Source organism: Salvia miltiorrhiza, chromosome 6 (assembly GCF_028751815.1).
Source record: "Salvia miltiorrhiza cultivar Shanhuang (shh) chromosome 6, IMPLAD_Smil_shh, whole genome shotgun sequence".
Lineage (NCBI taxonomy): Eukaryota > Viridiplantae > Streptophyta > Magnoliopsida > Lamiales > Lamiaceae > Salvia > Salvia miltiorrhiza.
Genome location: NC_080392.1, coordinates 32822344 through 32847722, shown reverse-complemented (window position 1 = coordinate 32847722; position 25379 = coordinate 32822344). Strand labels below are relative to the sequence as shown.

At 37.1% G+C, this 25379-nt stretch overlaps 1 protein-coding gene across 2 annotated transcripts; it reads right to left on the bottom strand.

The window, feature by feature from the left end:
* Positions 1–1235: 1235 nt before the first annotated feature.
* On the bottom strand, positions 1236–22889 carry LOC130989105 (type 2 DNA topoisomerase 6 subunit B-like). 2 transcript variants are annotated; one of them, XM_057913065.1, is made up of 13 exons: positions 22733–22889; positions 22490–22586; positions 22097–22180; positions 21644–21670; positions 21281–21389; positions 21124–21199; positions 21013–21033; positions 20390–20574; positions 19532–19679; positions 19115–19308; positions 18860–18983; positions 17381–17633; positions 1236–1372 (listed from the first exon to the last, which is right to left on the bottom strand). In XM_057913065.1, the coding sequence occupies exons 1-13, from the start codon at positions 22766–22768 to the stop codon at positions 1359–1361; spliced, it is 1368 nt and encodes a 455-aa protein (XP_057769048.1). In that variant the 5' UTR covers positions 22769–22889; the 3' UTR covers positions 1236–1358. The 2 variants fall into 2 exon arrangements, with proteins under 2 accessions (XP_057769048.1, XP_057769047.1); XM_057913064.1 differs by lacking the exon at positions 1236–1372 and having other exon boundaries at positions 17248–17633.
* Positions 22890–25379: the final 2490 nt, after the last annotated feature.

Here is a 25379-nt window from a genome sequence, read left to right as displayed (position 1 = left end):
CTGAAGGTGGTCGTAAGGGTTTGTTGGGCCTTGTTAGGAAGGGTTGTCTCCCTTAGTAGGCGGTTTTGGGCGGTGTTCGCTTGTTGTCTGTTTTGCTTTCTCTTATTTTTTCTTTTTTCTCCTATTTTCGTTTGGGTTGGCAGGTGTGCTCGGCAGACTGAGCAGCTTCAGATCGGATGCCTGAGCTGCATGAGCTCGGCAGACGGAGTAGCTTCAGCTCGGTGGCCTGAGCAGGGTCAGTTTGGTGGCCAGAGCAGCTTCAACTTCATCTCGGAGGCCAGAGCAGAGTCTGATAGGTGGATGGCCAGAGCAGAGACAGATCAGTGCCGAGCAGCTTCAGCTCAGGGCCAGAGCAGAGACGGATCGGTGGCCAGAGCAGCTCTACTCGATGGCCAGAGCAGAGACAGATCGGTGGCCAGAGCAGCTTCAGCTCGGAGGCCAGAGCAGAGACCGATCGGTGGCCAGAGCAGCTTCAGCTCGGAGGCAGAGCAAAGACAGCTCGGTTGCCAGAGCAGCCTCAGCTCGGAGGACAGCGCAGCCTCAACTCTGAGGCCAGAGCAGCTCCAGCTCAGAGGCCAGAGCAGCTCCAGCTCAGAGGCCAGAGCAGCTTCTGCTCAGTGCCAGTGTAGCTTCTTTTCCGTGGCCAGAGCTGCTTCAGCTTGGAGACCAGGGCTGCCTCAGCTCTGTGGCCTGAACAGCTTTTGATTTTCCTGTACTTTGTGGTTCGTCTGTCGACAGCTTTTTCCCTTTCCCGTCTTGTTTCATTTTTTGGTTTGTCCCCTTTTGTTAGGGTTTTCTGTAGGTCTGCGCCCGTTCTTACAAGGGTTTTCGTACTTTATTTTTTCCTTTTTTTTTCCTTTTCAGTTGTGTTTTTTTTCCCTTTGTAGTGTTTTTGAGCTCTCTTTCCTGAGGCTCGACCCTTTGTCTGTGCCTGTGCTTTCAAGGTTTTTCTTTGTTTCTTTTTTCTCAATAAAATTTCCATTTCAGCAGGAATCGATGCAGCACATGAGTTTCGAATGACTAGACTTATTTAACCTTTAAAGCTTACTTAAACCTTTTTTAAAGCAAAATATTTTTTTAAGGGCACGAGTCTACAGGAACGTAGAACCCGCTCTTATACCACTATGTAACGCCCCAATTTTCATAACTTTACGATTTAAAATTTAAGAAGTGTTAAAGATGGAAAATTGAAATTCCATAAATTTCAAAAGTTTAAAACTAATTTAAAAAAATCATCTTGCCAAAACTAAAGTTATAACATGATATAAAATGATAAACTAAAATGTATAAGTTCAACTTAAATTTCTATGGAAGTACATAATCTCTAGTCATTCTTGATTTTCATGGTCACCTCGACTCTAGAACTGCAAAACTGAAAAGATAAAGGGCAGTGAGGAACCAGGCACATATTCACATACGCTTAAACATGCAAATAATTCACATTGTCATACACATATATTGATAATCTGATGGGCAAACTGAAAGCCCCTGAACATGTATCTCAATATGGCTGAATTTCTGAACATGTATTTCTACATGGCTGAACATGTATCTCAACGTGGCTAAAATTCTGAACATGTATTTTTACATGGCTGAACATGTATAATCAACATGAAAGGAAAAAAAAAAGACAAAAAAAAAAGCATATAAAAACATACATGATAATGATAATGATAATAATAATAATAATAATAATAATAATAATAATAATAATAATAATAATAATAATAATAATAATAATAATAATGATAATGATAATCATAATAATAATAATAATAATAATAATAATAATAATAATAATAATAATAATAATAATAATAATAATAATAATAATAATAATAATAATAATAATAATACTAATAATAATAATAATCATAATAATAATAATAATAATAATAATCATAATCATAATCATAATAATAATCATAATAATAATCATAATAATAATAATAATAATAATAATAATAATAATAATAATAATAATAATAATAATAATAATAATAATAATAATAATAATAATAATAATAATCTTGATAAAATTAATGGTGCATATCTATATGTATCATCTAATTTTTCTTTCTTTTTTTAAATTAAGTTATAAAAGAATATACTAGAAATCTAACCTATATAATAAAGAAACAATGTAGTCAAATGGTCATAATGAAGATTGAAAATCAATTTTTGGACCCTAATCTTAAAACATCAAAATATGGCCATTAATTAGGTGGTATGCCTAATTTGCCCTTTTTACTCGGTCGCTGGGGTGATTGTGCGACCGCTGGATGATTGCGCGGCCGCTAGAAGCTTATAGGTGAGTTGCGCGCTCACGGGGAAAAGCCAGCGCCCGCTGCGCGTATGGCACTTATGGCACTAATAGTGCCATAAGTGTCATACGCATCATTTTATTACTTGGTTTTATTTTGGATTTCCGAATAGTGCCATAAGTGCCAAAAGAACCATTTTAAACACTTCCCTGTAGGGTTTAGATGTTCCATTTAGGGTTTAAATGTTCCATTTAAGGTTTAGATTATCCATTTAGGGTTTAGATGTTCGATTTAGGGTTTAGATTATCCATTTAGGGTTTAGATGATCCATTTATGATTTCTTGATTCTATTACTGTTGTTTCTGTTGCACGTATGGCACTATTAATGCCATAAGTGCCAAAATGACCATTTTACTTCGTTTTGTTTTGGATTTCCGTTGGCACTTTTGGCATTATTAGTGCTATAAGTGCCAACGAAAATCCAAAATAAAACCAAAGTAAAATCTTGGCACTTATGGCACTAATAGTGCCATAAGTGTCTAACCCGACCCGGCACGCGACCCGCGTGTCTGATCCTACTCGGTCCGCCTCACTAAGGGTAAAAACGTCCAAATCAATAAAAATGGCTAAATTTTATGTTTTTTCAATGTGTGGCCATAAATTGTGGTTCATACTTCATTTTGGCTACTTCAAAATTTTACGCTATAATAAATCTAAATATATTGGGTGTTACAGATGTCATCTTTATCATTGTTCTTACAAATATTTTTTTAAAGAAAAGAATCCCTATGAAATACGGACCAAACCAAAATTAAAGCATTTGAAACGGATCAAGCCAGAAAACTTACCAATTGTATATCCTCTAGGGAGACTTTTCTACTATCTCTATTTGACATTTTGCTGATAAATGAAAATAAATACATTGATGTTTTTAAGTTAAGTAGGGTATAGTGTTTGATGTTGCTTCTTCTGAAATTAGGGGTTCTGAATTTTCATGTCAATTTAAGAGGTGGGTGGAATCATAATGATAAGGAATTTTCAGAAACAACTAGATTTTTTATATTAATATTTATTCTGTAATATTGGATGTTAACGTACATGGAGTTTTGTGAGTTTTGCCTGATTAGTGATTCATATATCGATGTTAAGAATAACGACTATGGAGGCTGGTCATTCTTTTAAATTGACATATACACGATATTGTGTTACATTTTATCATTCTCTATGCATGCTCACTATTTTTTTTATGATTTTAGGTGATAAGTACGTAAATGGAGAGATAATTCTCCCTCAGTACCTAAACTTATAAACAAGTTCAAATTTAAGAGCAAAGCTTATGTAAGAAAGAGAGATGGCCTTCCTGTTGAATCTGCTTCCTAATGAACTTATTTCTCTCGATTTTTCATTAGATTTCACTAATTTAGAGCCTCAACAAAAATGATGGTCGGATTTAAGTTAGCGGGTATTATTATATAGATTTAAGATCAAAAAGACTAATTAGTGCGCATATTTACTATGTAACTTGTGTACAATGAAATTTTCAATAAACTATGAGGTAATTTTGAATATCATTTCTAATTTTATTTTTTATGTCATGCTATAGAGATTTAACAAACTTTCTATGATTATTATTCAAATAACTTTATTATTAAATTTTAAAAATATTGTTCATTTTTATGGATTTTTTGCAGGTAAAATAGATGCTATTAAAAGAGTGGATGGAAGTTCTTTTTAAGAAATATTTATATTTTAGTTTTACATGTATGCAAACCTTTTTTTTATTATAATAGTTTGACATGACATATTAACATTTTTTTTTAGTGAATAATCTCCATAATTTATAAATATATTATGAAATAATTTCTACATCTTTTTTTATATAAATTATAACATTAAATGATACCGATGAAATTCGACGGGTTACACACTAATTTGTATTGGTATGGGCCAATTGGTCAAAGCACGGAAATCGAGGAAAAACAGTCAAATTTTGAATTTAAAATTCGAATTTTTCTATATTTTTTTATTATTAAATTAAGGCGCGTGCATTGCACGCGCCTTCCCTCTCCCCCCATCGTGCATACTCGAAGACTCGAGTAGCCCCCCCTGCAACGCTCTACTCGAGTAGGCACTCGAGTAGGTGCGTTGCGGATGCTCTTAGACTACTCACATCGGTGACACTCGCATGAGTGTCACCATATAAGACAAACAAGTGAGTTTATAAATTTAAATGGAAATTGGAGAAGACTTGGTGACTTTGGGCGGTTCACCGCCTTTGAGGCGTGAGAAAGTCATGATTATGTGGCACCCTTTCATTGGGTGCCACTTAATTAAATATATAATTTTAAATATTATTTTTTAATAGTTTATTGTAATATAAAAAAATTAAAAATTAGGAAAAAAATTCTATATATAGACTTCAATTTTTTTTCATCAACACCACTTCAATATCCTTATTTTCTCATCAATCTTTCAATAGTATTATTTTCTATCTTCATTTTGAAGCCATGGATCCAAATTACCCCAATTATTATTCAAATTTTGGATCTTTTTTTCACCCTCAAAATTTTTCAAATCCAGAATATGTTCAAAATTCTCAGTACTACGAGAATTCTCAATTTTCTCCACACCTCAACCAAATTTCTACCCCTCACGAACATCCCATTTCACAAAATATCTCTCGGAATTTATTTCAAGATGTCGAACACCCAAAGAAAAATCAGAAAGCTGCAAAAAATGTAGCTTGGTGCGTGAAAGAAGATGTAGCGCTTATGTCTTCTTGGATCTGCGTTAGCGAAGATAAGCAAAAAGGAAAAAATCAAAGAGGGGCGACAATGTGGGAACGTGTGCAGAATATGTATCATGAAGCTCAAAAAGAAAATCCAGATGAGATCGGCCCAAGGAATATCGAATCAATGAAAGGTCGTTTTAAACGACTTAATGAAAATGCAAACAAGTGGATTGCTGCTTGCAAAGAAGCAAATGCTAGAAAAAGAAGTGGAATGAGCCAGAAAGATATAGAGATGGAAGCTCACTCAATTTATGAAGCAGGTGGCAGTAAATTCCAAGACTTGGTTGTTTTCAATGATGTTATTGTAAACACAAATTTTATTGTATTCAATTTAATGAAATACAAAAATGTGTACAAATCCAAAATATATGGATTGAAATGAATTTGATGCGGGTTGCGATTCTCTACTTTAATCCTCTGATTCTCCTCTTCAAACTTCTTCAAATCCTTGGAGGGAAATATAATTTCTTGATCTCCTCGAACTTGAATGTTGACTTGAATTTGATAACGTCAATCCAGAGGGCTTCCACCTTATTTCTGAATCAAACGTTGACTTGGATGAAGAACTCGTTGACTTCCTTGTAGAACGCCTTGAACCTTGAGCTTTGGACTTTATAACGTTGATGCAGAGGGCCTACGCCTTATTTCTGGATCGAGCGTTGAATTTGACTTGAGCTTTGGGTTGCTTCCACAAAGAACGCCTTGATTGTTGGAGATGACTTCGTTGTAGTGAATTACTCCTTCAATGCTTGAGCTCTCTAATGATTTCTGTCTCTTTGACTCCACAAATGACCCATATTTATAGGTGAAGAATGGAGTGGGCTGTGGGCTTTGGCCTGTCATATTGGGCTTTTAGGGCTGAGGTGGCGCGATTTGATTGGCTCCTCAATATTTGTATTTATCTACATAAAATATTTAATATTTTATGTAGATATTCCACATGTCAATTTTTGATTGGTCAATAAATCCACATAATCAAATATTAATTATATATTTATTTAATATTGGAATTATATTTAATTTAATTCCAAAATATATAATTTCAGATTTAATTTGTAATTTCCACATGGTAGGATTTAATAGGCTATAAATTTAATTGCCTACAAATTGCCCCAACGAGACTTGTTCATGGACATCTTGTCTTTGGAAATGGACGAGTCTCGAACTTATTTAATAGTTTAAACTCATATTAAGAAGTTCTTGAATTTGGGCTTCACTTTGTAAATAATTTATACTCATATTTAAGAGTTCTTGAATTTGAATTTGAATTTGTAAATAGTTTATACTCATATTTAGGAGTTCTTGAATTTGAATTTGACTTTGTAAATAGTTTATACTCGTATTTAGGAGTTCTTGAATTTGAATATGACTTTGTAAATAGTTTATACTCGTATTTAGGAGTTCTTGAATTTGAATTTGAATTTGTAAATAGTTTATACTCATATTTAGGAGTTCTTGAATTTGAATTTGACTTTGTAAATAATTTATACTCGTATTTAGGAGTTCTTGAATTTGAATATGACTTTGTAAATAGTTTATACTCGTATTTAGGAGTTCTTGAATTTGAATTTGTAAATTTGATTTAATCCAAGAATGAGACTATTTAATATAGATAGTCCATTTCACATCAATTGAATTTTGCCCCAAAATAATTAAAGAAATGCGTTTTCTACTAATCATTTTTTTTAAGGCCATAATCTTTTAATCAAGCCAAGCTTGCGCCAACATGATTGGGCTATATACCAATTTGATCCATACCAAAAGCCACGTAGGTCTATTCTTTACTAATTTGAATGTGTTTGTAAAGAAAGCAGCGTGCTTCATTTTCTTTATTTTTTTTCAAGTTATCAACCCACACCTTATTTTGCAGAAAACTTGTCTGCAATAGAAGTCTTCTTCCAACAGGACTCCAATTTTGTTATTCTTCTTGTAGGAAGCGATTTGCATCCTGAAGATCTTCTTCTGATTATGAATAATAAAGCTCCTGCTGCGTCCCTATCTTCTTGCGGATAATTGTGGATATCATATACAATAAGAACTCATCTTATAGTTATCCATATATATTACGCAGCAACCGAACTAATAATTCCAAATTTCAGATTCTTCAAGGTTATAAGCTGCTATCTCTGATAAGAATTCGTAGGTTATCTCCAAGTAAAGACTTCTAACTATTGTAGGGAACTAGCACTATATATAGAGTGCTAAAGTTCATATTTTTTTTTTCTACAAACTCAAGCTTGGATCGCAGAAATCCTCTTCCTCTTTCAATTTTCTTTCGTTGACAGCGTTGGGGTTGAATCTTGGTGAGTTCTTCTTCCCATAACTGTAAGAAATCTGTTTCTGTAGTCTGCCCTCCATATGTTCGATGAATTGTCTGACAGAAAAATAATCAACTTCAAGCTTGTTTTCTATCGAGTTTTGCTGCGATTTTTTTTATTATTGTTTTTCACAGATAACTGGAGATCCAATATATAATCACTTGACTTTAAATGAAGTAGAGTGTGGAGAGAAGCAGCGGCGGGATGGGCTCCTTGTTGCTGCCCTGTTTTGCCGGAGCTGCGCGCGTAGCGACAATCCCCAGAAGCGGCGGCGGTGCGGCTCTCCTCGCTGGTGCTATCCATCGGAGAATGTGTTGTGCTTCCAGCTAGGGAGACAAATGCGGAGCTTGGAGGTTAAACTCGCCGGATTACCATCAATGGCGTCGACATTTATGCAGCAATTCGCAAAGAAGAAGACCTTCGGGAAGCGATCGTCGAAGAAGTATTTGGAGGAGGCGCTGTACAAGAAGCTGTTCAGCGATGGCGGTGATGGAGGAATTCAGGCTTCGGTTTTGCAGCAGTCATTGGCTTCTTTTTAGCGGGCGCGGGAGCAGTCGGAACCGGCTTGGAGCACGGAGGGATGGAGTGGGGTTGTACTCGGTGAGGGAGTTGCTTTGCTTGATCACATTCGAGCGTGGAGAGAAGCAGCGGCGGGAGTTCGAGGCAATCTTTAATGACTCCTCAATCAAATTATGCAGATGGATGATAGCAGCAACAACACCGATTATGGTCAACCATCTGTTTCTCCATATTCTCAAAATTATCCTGTGCGGCATCTATTTCCTACACTCGTCAAGATTATGCTGCGACTTTTTCCTTTTTGTTTTTTTTTTTGTAGGAAGTGGAGATTTTGCACGCATCCATTGAGAAGCCGTGGAGTTTTTTTTCATATAAGAGTTTTATGTTGCCCCAACTTCAACTCTCACTTCAACTATTGATCGAGTGCATTCAACCGAGGATTTTTGCTTATACAAATTGATGGACTTTTTCATCTATTCATCGGAGCTTCTCAATATGGTTTGGATGATGTTTACCTTGCACCTTTAGGTGGTTCTCAATTGGCTTTTATTCAGATTCTGGGTGCGCTCGGATCTGGGCCATTGTGAGTCTTGCCTTTAAAGATTGCTGGTTACATCTTTCTCATTGTGTGCTTCTATGTGGACCAGATGACTCAATTCTTTAAGAGGTCTTGGATGCGCTTGGACCTAGGATTGCTCGAGTCTAGTTCTAATGGAGTTGTTACTTTTGGGCGAGTGCGTGCTTCCACTCCATTACTACCGGTTCAAGGAGTTGTTACTTATGGTGAGCGTGTGCTTCTACTCCACTCCTAGGCATCATAAAGCTTAAAGCTCGATGTATACTTTGGAAGCAAGGCGAAACACTCTGCATTGGCGCATACTTTAGAAGTAAGGGGAAGCACTTCGCATCGGCGCATACTCTGGAAGCAAGGCGAAGCCCTCCATATCGATGTATACTTTGGAAGCAAGGTGAAACACTCCGCATTGGCGCATACTTTGGAAGCAAGGCGAAACACTCCGCATCGGCGTATATTTTGGAAGCAAGGGGAAGCACTCCGCATTGGCGCATACTTTGGAAGCAAGGCGAAGCACTCCGCATCGGCGTATATTTTGGAAGCAAGGCGAAGCACTCCGCATCGGCGTATATTTTGGAAGCAAGGCGAAGCACTCCGCATCGGCGTATATTTTGGAAGCAAGGGGAAGCACTCCGCATCGGCGCATACTTTGGAAGCAAGGCAAAGCCCTCCATATCGATGTATACTTTGGAAGCAAGGGGAAGCACTCCGCGTCGGCGCATACTCTGGAAGCAAGGCGAAGCCCTCCATATCGATGTATACTTTGGAAGCAAGGTGAAACACTCCGCATTGGCGCATACTTTGGAAGCAAGGCGAAACACTCCGCATCGGCGTATATTTTGGAAGCAAGGGAAAGCACTCCGCATTGGCGCATACTTTGGAAGCAAGGCGAACCACTCCGCATCGACGTATATTTTGGAAGCAAGGCGAAGCACTCCGCATCGGCGTATATTTTGGAAGCAAGGGGAAGCACTCCGCATCGGCGCATACTTTGGAAGCAAGGCGAAGCCCTCCATATCGATGTATACTTTGGAAGCAAGGTGAAACACTCCGCATTGGCGCATACTTTGGAAGCAAGGCGAAACACTCCGCATTGGCGCATACTTTGGAAGCAAGGTGAAACACTCCGCATCGGCGTATATTTTGGAAGCAAGGGGAAGCACTCCGCATCGGCGCATAAAGCTCAAAGATCAAGTTTAAGAAGATCGAAGGCACAACTCTCGAGCTCAGAGACCATCCAAGAATCAACTTGAAGATTGGAGAGAGCTCTTTCAAAGTGTGTTGAAGCTAGATGTGGAGACGCGGAGTTTAAATTTGATCAAGAAAAAGCTTTGAAGGTTTGGACCTGTTTTGTCACTTGCCTCTTCACTTGTATTATTTCATAACTTTCAAGCAACATTCATTGTTTCTTATGAATTAATGTACCATTTAACTTCAACATCCAAGCATAACAATCAATATGCCAACCATTCATTTTACTCATCAAATTTGAAGGATGAACAACTCCAAATCATGACTAAACTTAGAGATATCTAAGCTGCCTACGTACCCTTTCGAAGGGATCAAGTCAAAACGTAGTTCAAGGATCAATTTATATTTTGATGGGGGGGCGCCGTACACAGTTTATACTCTTGCGGGCCAGGAGTGACTATTTATTTTACCACTATATAGACAAAGTGGAGCATATAATAGTTTAACCACATAATTTACCTTTTGGTGGGAGAAGTTTAGTAGTTTAACCACATACACTTTCTTTGGTGGGTGCCGTACATAGTTTATACTCATATGGGCCAGGAGTAACATGCAGTTTAGGCTCGTGCGTCAAGGAGCTATCTTTTTTTTTGTGTTTCAGGGATAGTAGCGCTTCAAGAACTTCCCATTTATGGGTCCAACTCTCACATTGTCTTCCGAGAGCAGTTTATATGCCCCATTGGTGTAGATTTCTTTGACGACATATAGGCCATCCCATCTTGATACAAACTTGTTTCCAACACGATGAGTGGTGATAATTGGCCTTCTCACAGCAAGTACCAAATCTCCAACTTGGGAAGAGCATGGTCGTATCTTCTTATTGAAGACTTTTGAAAGGCGAGCTTGATAACATTCCAATCTTTGCTGAGCTTCCAATCTCTTTTCATCCAATGCTTCCAATTCTTTGAGGTGCAAGCGTGCATTCTCCTTTTCAACTAGTATTTCTTCGCAAGAGGTGATATGGTTTGATGTGGCAACATCTTCATCTTGCTGGCGAGGACCCTTGAAATCAACACACATCCTTATTCTTCCCTTTCTCTGGTGTATGAAGACCATATTCTCTGCAACGCTTGTTGTGATAACCCAACTTCTAATGAGACTTACAATTTCTCGACGCACTTGACTTTGAGCAATATGAGGAACTGGATTACTAGCACTATTAGTAGTGTAGTAAGATGAAGCCACACTTTCTCTATCTTCTTCGTCTTCGAGCATCTTTGAATCGGAAGAGGCTATACTTTCTCTATCTTCTTCGTCTTCGACCGTCTTTGTAAGGATAACAGTCTTCATTCTGGCTTTCAATTCTCTCCCACATGTCACAAGTAAAGTGGTACATCTTTTCATACGAGAAGGGATCGAGCTCCTTAGCTTCTTTGTCATGTGCAGTCCATAACTCCCTTTTGTCTTGCCTCTTTTCCATGATTTGCCTTTGCCAAGTCTTTTAAAGATAGATGCTCGCTGAACTTCTCCTGTACCTATCCTTTTGAAAACAGAAACTCTTTGAATGCTTGAATATTCTTGGATTTGTTGGATGCTGGCATAGTTACTAGTAGCTCTTTTAATGGCAATACGAATGGGACTCTGTACTGCATACCCCAAGCCTGCTTTGGGGTTTTGGCTCGTGTAACTGGTCTTTGACTTTGACATAGAGCTTTCTTGAGGATTGTATCCAGCATTCACAAGAAGTGTATATGCCTTCGGACCAAAGTACTTTGACAGTTCTTTGTCTGAGAGATCCCCGTACTCTGTGGTGCCATTTTTCTTTGGTCGGACAAACTCTTCAAGCGGTTGGAGAATTGGCTTCTTGGCATCAATCTTCGTTAAAGGCATTGTGAATCCTTCCATCTCCAAAAATGATTCTACCTTCTTCTCCTGGCAAGATCCCGACTCATCATGCGGTGTATCATCTTTCACCATTGTGACTTTAGTTCTCTCCAAATAAAATTTTGCATCAGCAAAGTGTGACTCTGCTTCCGTAAACGGTCTTTGATCACCAACCACTTTTCTTACAACACCATTTTGATAATACTTGAAGCATTGATGCAATGTTGAAGGAATAACACCATTCTCATGAAGCCATGGCCGACCGAGAAGCATGTTGTAGGAGGTCTTAGCGTCAATCACGTGAAGCAGCGTCGTCGAATCCATATCCTGCATTAGCAATCGCAGCCTTATAGTGCCAAGAGCTCTCTGTCCTTCATGGTTGAAACCTTGAATCATTAATCGACTATTTGATAGTTCGTCCACTTGAATCCCCAATTGATTCAAAGTCCTTAGTGGTAAAATGTTGACCGCCGAGCCTCCATCAATGAGAATTCGATTGACCTTCTGCTCCTGGGTGTAGCAACTCACGAACAATGGTCTGTTATGAGGTTCAGATCCAAGCTGCAAATCTTCATCGGAGAATGTGATTGCCAAGACATCATCATCTTCATTGATATTTAGCTTGAATTCTTCATCTACTTGATTGGATGTATCATACAGAGCTCCAACACCTTCTATTATGTCATTCAAGTCACCGGCGGCGACATTTGCAGCAGCACAATCTTCTTCAAGGGATATCTTTCCTTCACGAGCTAATCGCATAACTTTGTCTTTGAAGATGAAGTAATCATGTATGGGATGTCCAACCAATCGATGGTATTTGCAATATTTTGGGTCATCCGTTCGTCCTGCTTCATTTGGTCGCTTCATTTCTGGTAAATCGACAAGTCCTTCTTTGAGCACGTCATCAAAAATTCCTGAAACATCAGAGTCTAAGAATGGGTATTGTTTTTGCTGCATTTCCTTCAAGGTAAGCTTTCTTTGCCCCATATCTCGGGAAGAATTTTGGTTATCCCTGGAGGTATTTTGGTTGCCTTCCTGACTAACTTCTTTATTCGGAAATTGCACAGATGTTGCCTTCACTGCCATAGATTCTTTTGTCGGTGCTTTAGCTTTGAATTCTTGCTTGAATTTGTGAGGCTCTTGGATTGGTGGCCCTTCGATTCCGCTTGCCGCCATACTTAATTCCATGTCATGAGCTCTAGTGGCTAGTTCTTCGAATGTTCTAGGTTGGATTCCTCGCAAGATGTATTGCAAGCCCCAATGCGTCCCTTGAATGCACATTTCAATGGCAGATGATTCGGATAATCGGTCTTTGCAGTTGAGGCAGAGGTTTCTCCATCTATTGATATAATCAATCATTGGCTCTTCCTTGAATTGATGAGAACTTGTGAGTTCCACCATGCTGACAGTTCTTCTAGTGCTATAGAAGCGATTGAGGAATTCATGCTCTAGTTGCTCCCAACTATCAATTGAGTTTGACTCCAAGTCCGTATACCAGTCAAAAGCATTTTCCTTGAGTGAGCGAACAAACTGCTTGACCAAATGATCTCCATAGGTGCCAGCGTTATTGCATGTTTCAACAAAATGAGCCACATGTTGTCTAGGATTGCCTTTTCCATCGAATTGTTGAAACTTGGGAGGCTGATAGCCAAAAGGCATCTTTAATTGGTCAATCCTTTTAGTGTAAGGCTTAGAGTAGATCATGGATGACTTCGAGTTACCACTAGCCTTCATCGTTCCTTCAATAAACTCCTTGAGTTGATCAATCTGAATGAAACCATCGGCAGAGACTTCGATGTTCTTAGGAGGTGTCTTTTCTTCGCGATGCTTTTCGAAAGACTCTGAATCATCACTTTCTTCATCTTTCTCGTCATTCACTCGACTTCCTTCTCCTTTCTCTAAGATGAGCTTTGAGATCTTGGCGTCTTGCTCCAATATATGCTTGTTCATGTTTTCAACAAGCTTAGCTAGGCCAGCAATTTGTTCCTCCAGAGTAGAAGCATTTGTCACCATGACGGGAGCTTCAAGAGAGTAGCTAGCGGCTGAATACTCCTCACTTGCTGAAGCAGACCTGGAAATTTCCTCCAATAGCCTAGCTTTGCCTCGAGTGATAACACCAATGTTCTCCAAAGTGATGTTTAGAGCAGCACTTGAAGCTTTGTTCTCCATTTGAATTTGCTTGAGTTGTTGTTGGTGAAGAGGAGAGATGAGAGGTAGAGAAGTCCCACCGGGCGTGCCAAAATTTGTAAACACAAATTTTATTGTATTCAATTTAATGAAATACAAAAATGTGTACAAATCCAAAATATATGGATTGAAATGAATTTGATGCGGGTTGCGATTCTCTACTTTAATCCTCTGATTCTCCTCTTCAAACTTCTTCAAATCCTTGGAGGGAAATATAATTTCTTGATCTCCTCGAACTTGAATGTTGACTTGAATTTGATAACGTCAATCCAGAGGGCTTCCACCTTATTTCTGAATCAAACGTTGACTTGGATGAATTTGATGAAGAACTCGTTGACTTCCTTGTAGAACGCCTTGAACCTTGAGCTTTGGACTTTATAACGTTGATGCAGAGGGCCTACGCCTTATTTCTGGATCGAGCGTTGAATTTGACTTGAGCTTTGGGTTGCTTCCACAAAGAACGCCTTGATTGTTGGAGATGACTTCGTTGTAGTGAATTACTCCTTCAATGCTTGAGCTCTCTAATGATTTCTGTCTCTTTGACTCCACAAATGACCCATATTTATAGGTGAAGAATGGAGTGGGCTGTGGGCTTTGGCCTGTCATATTGGGCTTTTAGGGCTGAGGTGGCGCGATTTGATTGGCTCCTCAATATTTGTATTTATCTACATAAAATATTTAATATTTTATGTAGATATTCCACATGTCAATTTCTGATTGGTCAATAAATCCACATAATCAAATATTAATTATATATTTATTTAATATTGGAATTATATTTAATTTAATTCCAAAATATATAATTTCAGATTTAATTTGTAATTTCCACATGGTAGGATTTAATAGGCTATAAATTTAATTGCCTACAGTTATGAGTAAACATCCGAAGTGGAACTTAGCAATCAATGAAGTGGGTGATGATCAAGAAAGTGGTGGCAGCACAAAAAGGTCTAAGACTTCTGAAGATGGTGATTACTTTATCCCGTCCAATCCAGAAACTCCAACTACTGGCGGATCTACTATGTCTCGTCCTACAGGTAGAGATAAAGCTAAAAGGAAAGGAAAAGGTAAGGCAATGGCATCTTAATCAAATGAAATGTATGAAGAAATCCGTGCATTGAGACTTAGTAGAGATCATGAAAATGAGTTAATGACTGCTAAAATTGAATTGGAACGTGAAAAGCTGAAAATGAATTCTCTGAAGATGGAAAAGAAAATGTTGGTCGCATTGTTGGCGAAGGACCATTTGTCTGCAGAAGAGGAAGAGATGAAAAGCCAACTCATTGCCATTTTATTTCCGAAGTAGTTTTGCAATTATGTAATTTTAATTTATGTTTCAATGGTGTAATTTTAATTTATGTTATTTCAATTCTGCATTGTTCTATGTAATTTGTTTGAATTTTCAATCCAACTGTTGAACATGCAAGTGTCTCTGACACTCTTCACGTGATCATAATGCACACTTCACATGATCACAATTTTCTGACACTCTTCACGTGATCATAATTTTCTATCACACATTTTCTGACATTTCACATGCATACTTTAATGTCTGCCATTCACATGCATACTTTAATCTTTATCATTCACATGCACACTTAATAATTGTCCTGCCATTTCACATGCATCCAAATGTCTCAACAATGGTTCACATGCAGATGTCAAACAACTTAAATTAAATTTTATCACTGCATTTATTTTTCTATATAACATACCTCATATCCAGTACCTAACTCATTCTAAAGCCAAAATGTCTTCTTCATCTTCATCTTCATCTTCAGATGAATGGGAAGAACGACGTTATCAACAAAATCGTCAAATTGATCGCATTATTGACGATATGCTCATAAACAATCTCAATCTTATTTTAGGAACTTCTTCTTCCACCACTAAAAAAAGGTATTGTGATAGGGAACGTGAAGTTGGTGAGCAACGTTTGATGAGTGATTATTTTGTCCCTAATCCAACGTATACTCCGGAGCTCTTCCGACGTAGATTTCGCATGCAAAAATAATTGTTTCTTCGTATAGTAGATGCTGTTACTGCTAACGACGAATATTTTCAACAGAGACCCGATTGCACTGGTAGGCAAGGCCTTTCACCACTACAAAAATGCACTGGAGCTATGAGGGTGTTGGCTTATGGAACCGCAACCGATGCTGTTGATGAATACTTACGAATGAGTTCAACAGTTACGAGGGATGCTGTCATTCATTTCGTAGAAGGTATCATTTCTTGCTTTGGTGACACATACCTTAGAAGGCCCAATCAACAAGATTTGCAAAGACTACTCTATGTTGGAGAACAACGTTGTTTCCCCGGCATGATTGGAAGTATTGATTGCATGCATTGGGAATGGAAGAACTGTCCTACTGCCTGGGCTGGTCAATATGCAGGAAGAAGTGGAAAACCAACAATCATTTTGAAAGCTGTTGCATCATATGATTTATGGATATGGCATGCGTTCTTTGGAACTCCAGGTTCGTGCAATGATATCAATGTACTTCATCGATCTCCCGTTTTTAGTGATATTTTAGAAGGTAGAGCACCTAATATAAGTTATGTGGTCAATGGTCGTCAAAATGATAGAGCTTATTATCTCACTGATGGCATATATCCCTCTTGGGCTGCATTTGTTAAGACAATTTCAAGTCCAGTGCTCCGAAAGCACAAGTTGTTCGCTCAACACCAAGAGGTTGTAAGAAAAGATGTCGAGAGAGCTTTCGGAGTTCTACAAGCTCGATTTGCATTTATTCGACGTCCTTGTCTCATTTGGGATAGGATTTTGATGGGAAAAATTATGCTGGCTTGTATCATCATGCACAATATGATAGTGTAAGATGAACGAGACACATACCAAAACTATTATGATCCCACAGAATTTTTGATGGATTTACCTGCAGATGAAGATGTATCTATTCACTACTCAACTGACAGAATTGCAAGTTTGTCTAATTACATGATCAACAGGGATCGACTCACAAAGCTCTTCAGAAGGATTTAATTGAGCATATATGGGCAAAATTCGGCACGACTAATTGAATATGTAATTTGCATCTATTGTACTTGTAATTTTAATTTCCTATATGTATTTGTAATTTATTTTATGTATTTTTAATTTTGTTTTACTCGTGTAATTTTTGTTGTATGATCAAGTAAATTTTAATTTTTTTTATTTTATTTTTTTCTCTATTATTTTAATTTTTAAAATATATTTTAAAATTATTGTGATTAATATAAGAATAAAAATAAAACAAAATAAAAAAAGATAAAGGTCATGTGAGTGTTACTAATGGGAGTAGATTTAAGATAAAGGTTGGGTTGTGTATGTGGAAGAGAGAGAAATGAATATTTTAATTGAAGGTTGGGTTGAGAGAAAGTCACTGATGGGGATAGTCTTAGTTTGTATTGGTATGGGCCAATTGGTCAATGAACAATTGGTAAATCTGAAACTTAAATGATGGCCTTAAATCATATCATACTTTTTTTTTTTTTTTTGATCGGGAAATCATATCATACTATAATGGAGTGCACATCTTCAATTTCCGTCGTCAAATTCTTCAATTTCACATCTTCAAGATAAAGCAGTCATTCTATATATGTGAGTGCCTCAGGAAAGTAGGACCCTATTATGTATCCAAATACTCACCTGCACCTTCATATTCCTCCTCGTATCCCTGCTTGAAAAGAACCGGAGCTTCCTTGGTTCCCCGACCACCACTGTCGTTCGTTGCAACGACAGAAATGATCTTATCTTTGATACAGTTCTCAATGATATCCTTCTCAGATTCTGGAGATGGCAGCCCAAGTAGAGAAAAGCACTCTCTTTTGAAGTCCAAGTCAAGTGAAGACATGATCAGACCTGAGATTGATTTGGCAAGATCAGGTGCATGGTTGCATATCTGCAAGGAAAATATAAATGAGACTTCAACGACCATAATCAGGGACGAAAATTCATGTAGAAAGAGCAGTGACTAAGGTAGATTTCAAATAACAGAACCTAAATCAAGTAGAGTTTGAAGCATTATACGAGATTCAGTTCTTATGAAGAAATTACTTTTAAGCATCACTATCCTTTCAAACAACTTGTTAGCTCTACCAAATCATATGAAACTTTTGAGCCCTTCATGAACTCTGAGGAGAAAGTATGCTATGGTCCAGGAGCAATTTTAAACCATATCAGGATTATTTGGATAATACTGAAGAGAATCTAACAGCTCACATTCTATTCACAATATGGACACTCGGTTGTTGATGCACCTAGAAGCTTAAGCAACTGTAATTGATGCTAGAAAAACATACTCCCTCCATTCCATTGCAAATGTTCCAGTTTCCATAATGAGATGTCCCACTAGAAATGTCTCATTCATTTTTTGATAAATAATTAAAACACTAATTAACCAATGGGCCCAGCACCCACTCTCTCTCTACACCTACTTTTACAAATCCTAATTAATTTATTTCTCTTCATCAACTCACTTTATCTACTAGTTACACATTGCTTAATATATGTGCCCAAAAAACAATGAGATATTTGTAATGGGAGGGAGGGAGTAACAGATTACCTTGTTTCTAATAAAAGCAGGAAAGTTGGTATTGTGATAGAGTGAAGGAATTGAAATAAATAGATAACAGCAGAACTGAAAGAAATAAATTGAAATAAATATCAAAAAAGGAAAAACAGAAAGTAATCCTCCTCTTGCGAGGCCTACAGAGAGAACGACAACATCCATTTTTCTTTAATTTATTTAGTTATTTAGACTTAAGTTATTTAAGGCTAGAATAAAGTAATGGGTAAGGTTTTTACGTGGGCTCTAAAATATTTTTTGGGCCTCAAGTCTCAAGTTTTCGTAGGTCTTTAAATAGTTATTACTGAGTTAGGGTTAAGATTATCGTTGCAGTATTATTCTGGACAGCTTCTGCTGTAGGCCTCGCATGAAGAGTTTGGGACAGTATTCTCGCTATAGGCCTTGCAAAAGGTGGGTTACTCTCTAATTTTCCTTGTTCAATATTTATTTCAATTTATTTCTTTCATGTCTTGTTATCTGCTTATCTCAATCCCTTCACTCTATCATATTGCTTGAATAACTCACGTAGAATACAAGTAGACAGAATATCTTTATTATACCTTGACAGCACGCTCACTGAGTAATGTTCCTACGTTCCTCTTCTTCAGGTCAGTTAATGCAAGCTTGAGAGCTTTTCTGGTAAGGAACCTGTCAATTCTATTGCTGCGTGAGCAAGGCAATGTCCTGGATCATGTTGAGGAAAAACGAGCACTATAGATATGCATAGAGGGAGATAGCAATGTAGCCACATTTTTTTTGTTTCTTACAATATTCATAAAGTAAGAATAAGCTGCATATAGTTCTCCTGAGGATATTGTTTATCATATATGTGTAGCGCAATATCAATGTGCGAGCATGGTGGTAAGTTTTCCCACTCTAACAATGTGATGCCATCTTGATCTCCAACACTTTTTAAAACTAATCCATAATTTTTCCAGTCAATGCTGTTCAATGCTTCAAGAGATGGTTGTGGCATTGAGCAGGGTGCGAAATCTCTGAAGTACAACACCTACGTACAGAAATCAAAGTATTAAACATGAAACTAAAGTACCATATGTATTCAGAAGTTTATTTCTCATCTTTGCCAAAGAAAACATGAAACGGAATAAAAGGGAAAAGGGGGCTTTAGTCAATTTTAAAGAAAAAAAGGGAGTTAGTTAGTGAAAAGGACCCCTCAAAACAAAAAAAAAAAGTTGGTGAAAAGGAGGCAACAGTATAAGTATCAGAACAACCTCTGTTCTACGGCCATACAACCTGGAGCAGGAAGATTGATCTGACATTGATATATTGCTGATGATAATTACGACTTCCATCACCTGTCCCGAATTTTGCTGGTTTTCTCTGCTACAAGCTATCCCAGTACCAACTTTGAGATTCTTTCTGAAAATTTTGCAAGATCAGTTCCAGATAAGGTAAATGGAAACCTTATCACCAAAATCGTCAAAGAAGTAGGAAATCTTAAGAATATAACCAATAAAGACTCTGGTCGGAGACTGGAGAGCATAAGCTAAGGTTAACAAAATTCGAAGGACATTTCACAATTATTTTGGACCTAAGTTTAGGAGTGGGAACATGAAATCACATTTTCAAAGGGTCTCTTTGAAACCTTGAAAAATAAGTCTCTTTCTGAAATGAATAGTTAGATCTATTGCTGAAGTGAAAATAGAGAAGCTCAAATAAGAGAGAAGATATTAAAGAAACAAATAAGTAGCATGAAGGGATGTCAATGATTCATGCACAAGGAGAACGGTTAAAGCAATTTCTCTCGAGTTCTGGCAGTCAATAGACAATCTTATCTATTGTTATTTAATTACACCGCAGATTAGATAATCAGAACAAACCACACCGAATTTCTACATAAAAATAAAAATATCTGAGACCCAGTTAGTGTTGAATTACAGGTGGATTGTGTATTATTAAGCCTAAGCCTCAAGTTTTGGAGGATTTAGTTTTCAGAAGTGTGGAACATTTTGGAGTATCAAATAAAAAAGTTTCCACATTTTCAAAGATCTCGATCGATTTCTCCGTAAGTTAAAAGTATCTCAAGTCCAATTGTAGGATAAAATTGAACTTTAATCATTAGAACAGACCCAATTGAGAAGCAAGAGTGGCAAGCTTCAGCAAATTTGTTCCCATGCTTGGACACATATTCTTCTAGTCCCAACATCAGGTTGTGAATATTTGAAGCATTCATAGCTGTGGTGCTGCACCCATTTTGCAGAAAAAACGATTTTGTACCACCACCAGATTCAACTATCAGTTCAATTGCAATTTTCTGTATAAATTACAAATGACAAACATGTTAGCAGATGAACTACCATCAAAGAGATAGCAGCAATTCAATCTACAACGCCACTCTACCATTTCAGTGTTTAGACATACATTCTTTTAGTGATTTTATTTTTATATATAACAAAGAAATATATAATAGATTTTGTCAAATAGACATCAAACTAAATTACCATTCTAAAACTATTGAGGACAATAATGCTTACTCCTATTAAATGTGATTCTGTGAATGAGGGAAAAAGCGATGAATTTGGAAAGGTTGAACAGATATGGATGTTTGATTTATATACGTAATGATCAGTGTGGACATAGAAGTTGTCATGACTTATGCACCACTGAAACTTAAAAAATCATGGAAGAAAAGTATATATGAGTAGAACACTATATGAAACATGGACAATGTAAAAAGGTAATTTGAACTTACAAATGCTTTCAGAAGAAGAATCTGCATACAAACATAAGGAAGTGAGCTGACTATGAGCAATAAGTGATTTAGTAAAGACGCCAATTGAACAACATAAATGAGGTATATAACCTTTTGAAGAAAGAGGTATAACATTGTTACCAGACCGTCTATTTCTTCATACAAGGATAATGATACTTCAGTTCCGCTGAAAAAAAAAACCAAAATGTAAATATGTTTGCATGGTAGACAATAAACTAGACACGTGAAAGACGAGAAAACAGATTGCCTGAATTTTGCACCATTCTTTGTTGCTGATGATAGTCTCACCAATCTTCTTGAGGAAACAACTTCTTTGAAGTCAAATTTTAAGTGATGTATTTCTCTGTCAGAGCTGCCTTCAGTGAGAAAAATCGATCAAGGACGGGAATAATGGAGAATAGTTACTAGTCCATCTAGTTTTCTGTTCAAAACTTCAATCTAAAGCTGCACTGCATCCCTTACAGTTCATTTGATAATTTTGACATTGAAAATATAACCAAAATGTAGACCATTTAATTCATTAAAACCTTACTGACCATGTGTCAGTGTCCATCAAAGCTTTGATTAGCCTAATACTTAGTCATAGAAACATATGCTAAGTGAAACTTACTTGTGGTCATTATGGAAAGAACTCCATCTGCAAAAAATGACATCAATTATCAGTTATCAGACCATTATTCTAACATAGTGGCAAAATAATGCCAAACATTTAGGGGGGAGTGGCAAATAGTTAGTTCTACATGATTTACTCAGAATACTACTAAGGCTGTTAACATGTAGTACAATATTCCCTGCAGATGTCAATATTGACCAAACCAATCAGCAGCCGCCCCTCATCACCCTCTCAATTTTAATGTTTCTCTAAGACCAATAATAAAGGAGAAAGATATGGGATATAATTAGCCAGATATACTAAGGTTTACACAAATTAAAAGGATTAGTATTGTCAAGCTTACACAATTTTAATCTACTGGATACTATCCAGTTGTCAAACATATTAAGATGGATGAGAAAAGTTCTCCTCGAGCATGAGGAACCTATCAATGACAATTGCTTTACTTACCCCATTTACCAGACAAAATGGTATTGTTTTCGAATTTCAATTCACTAAATTCCTCCAAAATGCTTCCAGTGCCTGTATCAGATACTGTTGAAGTATAAAACAAAAAGTTTAATGAAACGGTCTAGAGACCGAAGCTCATAAACATTTTAATCGTTCACAAATCTACTTTTGACATTCTGCAATTCTTGCAACTGTCATCGGCGCACTTAACAATTTCAAAATGTTATAACACCATTAACTACTGAGCAATTCTTTTCACAAAAGTGTAAGGAATTGTGTTTTCCGTACTGCGAAACTGTAATTATTTTTATTTTTTTTACTGAAATTGGATTAGTAGCTTAATTCTATATAAATATCTACTGTAACCAAAATCAACAATAGATGAATATGTGCCTGAAATTAGAACTGAAGGCCGCCTAGGTCTAAGAAACACCGATAATCTGCAGAGATCATCTAACATGCGGCATCTCCGAAACGCAGAAGAAATAAGCTGCATATCAAAACAAATGGTAAAATAAGGGAACCAGCCGCAGAAGAAGAAATAGTAAAATCACAATCAAAATAGAGAAAGTTGAAGAAGATTAGATTGAGGTTCCTAAAAGTTAAATCAAAACGTAATTGAGAATTTACAGATACCAGTTTCAAAAGGTCCTCCACAGAATTTGCGTCCATTGTTCGGAGAGACAGAAGCGAGAGAAAACCCCGCGAAAATTGTTGGTGAAAAAGCGATATTAATTAACCCAGATACAGAAATGAGACGCGGGAGATACAAACGCTTCAATTTAGTTAACACAAAATATCCTGTAGACCCCAGTGTACCGTACACCCAAACTAGTATTTGCATTCATGCAATGCACGGTAAATATTTTTATTTTTTATATTTATATAAAATTAATACTATTACTTATTGGTGAAGATAAAAATATGCATTTCTTATTTATCTGATGTTAATATCGAGTACATGCTTAATTTTAGCTCAGACAGGATTGATTTGGTCAAAACAGGGACGATTCGACCCGGCAGACGGTAAATAGCTCGGAATAGGCCTGTTCACCCTGTAATCAACCCGGAAACGTAGGGATTGCTCCATGTCTATCAGAATACAAGAGGATCCCAATTCGAGGAGAATTCAAGCTCAAGATCAAGATGACTGCACACGGATAAACATGAGAAAGCCCAACTTGAATAGGATTCGATGGCAAAGTCTTTTTCTATTTATGTTTCTTAATATCTTGCCTATAAATAGAGGCGTATATTCTCACTATTAGATCATCTAACTCTCAATACTCTTAGTAAGTTGTTAGTTTCTCCGCATACATAGTGAAAGCACCCTGCAATCCCGTGGACGTAGATCTTTACAATCGAATCACGTAAATCTCGTGTTCTTTATTGCTTTCTGTTTGGTGAAATAAAAACCTTCACTATCCTCTAATGACATATTAATGGAGAAATGAGAACCTGAGTAGCTCGGATCCGGGTGTTCCGGGATTATTCAGGTGGCAGAGAACTTGTAGAACTTGTAGAACACTCAGGGTATTTGCAGAAGCACACTTATATTTCTTATTTCACAAAAGACTATGCCTATTACAGTGAATGACCAAAGGTATTTATAGAGTTTACAAAGAAGAAGGGTATAATAGTCATTTTAATGTCTCACGTACTCCTCATGCAGAAAAGGTAGTGGCCGTCGTTATCTCCTGCGATTCGTCCTTTCACTAACGGATTTGCAGCTTTTCCAACTACCATCGAGTCTTGATTGGTCTGAGCAGACTTTCTTAATGGAATTCTGCGCCGGATGGGAGCTCTTGGTATCGGCTGCATTGGTGCGGAGAAAGCTCTTCAATGCCTACTAAGTCTGCGCAGAAGAGGATTCTTTGGAGCCAGCTAGGTCTGCGCAGGGAGGAACCTCTAGTCAACAGCTAAGTCATCGCGGGCCTTCGGGCATCCAACAATCTGCACGGTCATTCTTGGTTCTATACAATAGTGAAATGTTAGTTGATAGATAAATGGAAGTGTAGAATGATAACCTGCGCTGATAAGTATTTACTCCTCATCAACTACTCCCCCTAATCTACGAAAAGAGATAGTGTTTATCGTGAATTTTCGTAGGTCGAGCGCTATAGATTATATCAGCGCATGTCATCTGGTGCGGGCTTTGCAATGCAGGAACTTTACTGCTAATCTTAGATCGCGGGATTCAACAGAGATATTGTCTTATCACATTTAATTGTCCTGGCAGCTTTTTGTTGGATTTGTATACTGAAAGCAAGAACTTTTATGCTTGATACAATGATTCCTGAGTTCACTATCTAATCTCCTATCTGAATTATTCATAATTACATATGTATATCCAATTATCTCTATATAAGTAGATTATATAGTGTGTTGTAGATCCCAGAAGACCATATAATTGGAATAACCTTATAAGATATAAAACTGATCACAGCCGAGACGACTCTAGGACGAGTTGTTGGTTTAGACTGCAGTAAAGATAGAAGTAGTTTGTCTTGGCTACTTGTCTATACTGGTGCGTATAAACGTATTGATAGGATCACAGTGAGAAGTATTTTTCTATCTGACCTAGGTGAAGAATCAAGATCTCGGTGACTTAATGAGACCTAAATCTTAATAAGATTTCAGGTGTATATATAAATTTGTGTATCACTTTGACTTACTATGGGTGAGAGTTACATATTAACTTGAGTACTCGATATCTTGGGTGATAGCAATTTATATATGACATTTGGTAATCTGTATTAGGTGACCGTATCCAGTATAGGATGATAACATCCCCATAAGGAGCTCAAAAGGTTTATTGCACTGTTGATTAAGTTCATGTGCAATAATAAGGTTGAGTGGTACTACTTCAGGATTAATAAGAAATTAATTAATATAAGGTGTCAGAAGCTTTAATTAATTAATGGATGTTGGATATCTTAAATACGGGGGTTCGATAAATCTAAATACAAGCCCTGACTCATCATCGGCAATAAAGTGGCAAGTCAATATTGATTCTTTAGTGGAATGAATTAATATTTATGAATTAATTGTGATCTGGGCTGATCATAATAATTAATTCATTTGAGGCCCATCTTTATTCCTTGTATTTGATCTCTGGGCTGGCCCAAAGACTTCTGAGCCCAGTAGGAGAAAAATAGCCCAACTCATAAGTCTGGCTCATATCATGTATTTATAATTATAAATACACAACAGCTCTCAGAACAGAAATAAGATTCACGTAATTGCAGATTATAGAAATTAGGTTTTCTGTGAGAGTTGAGCG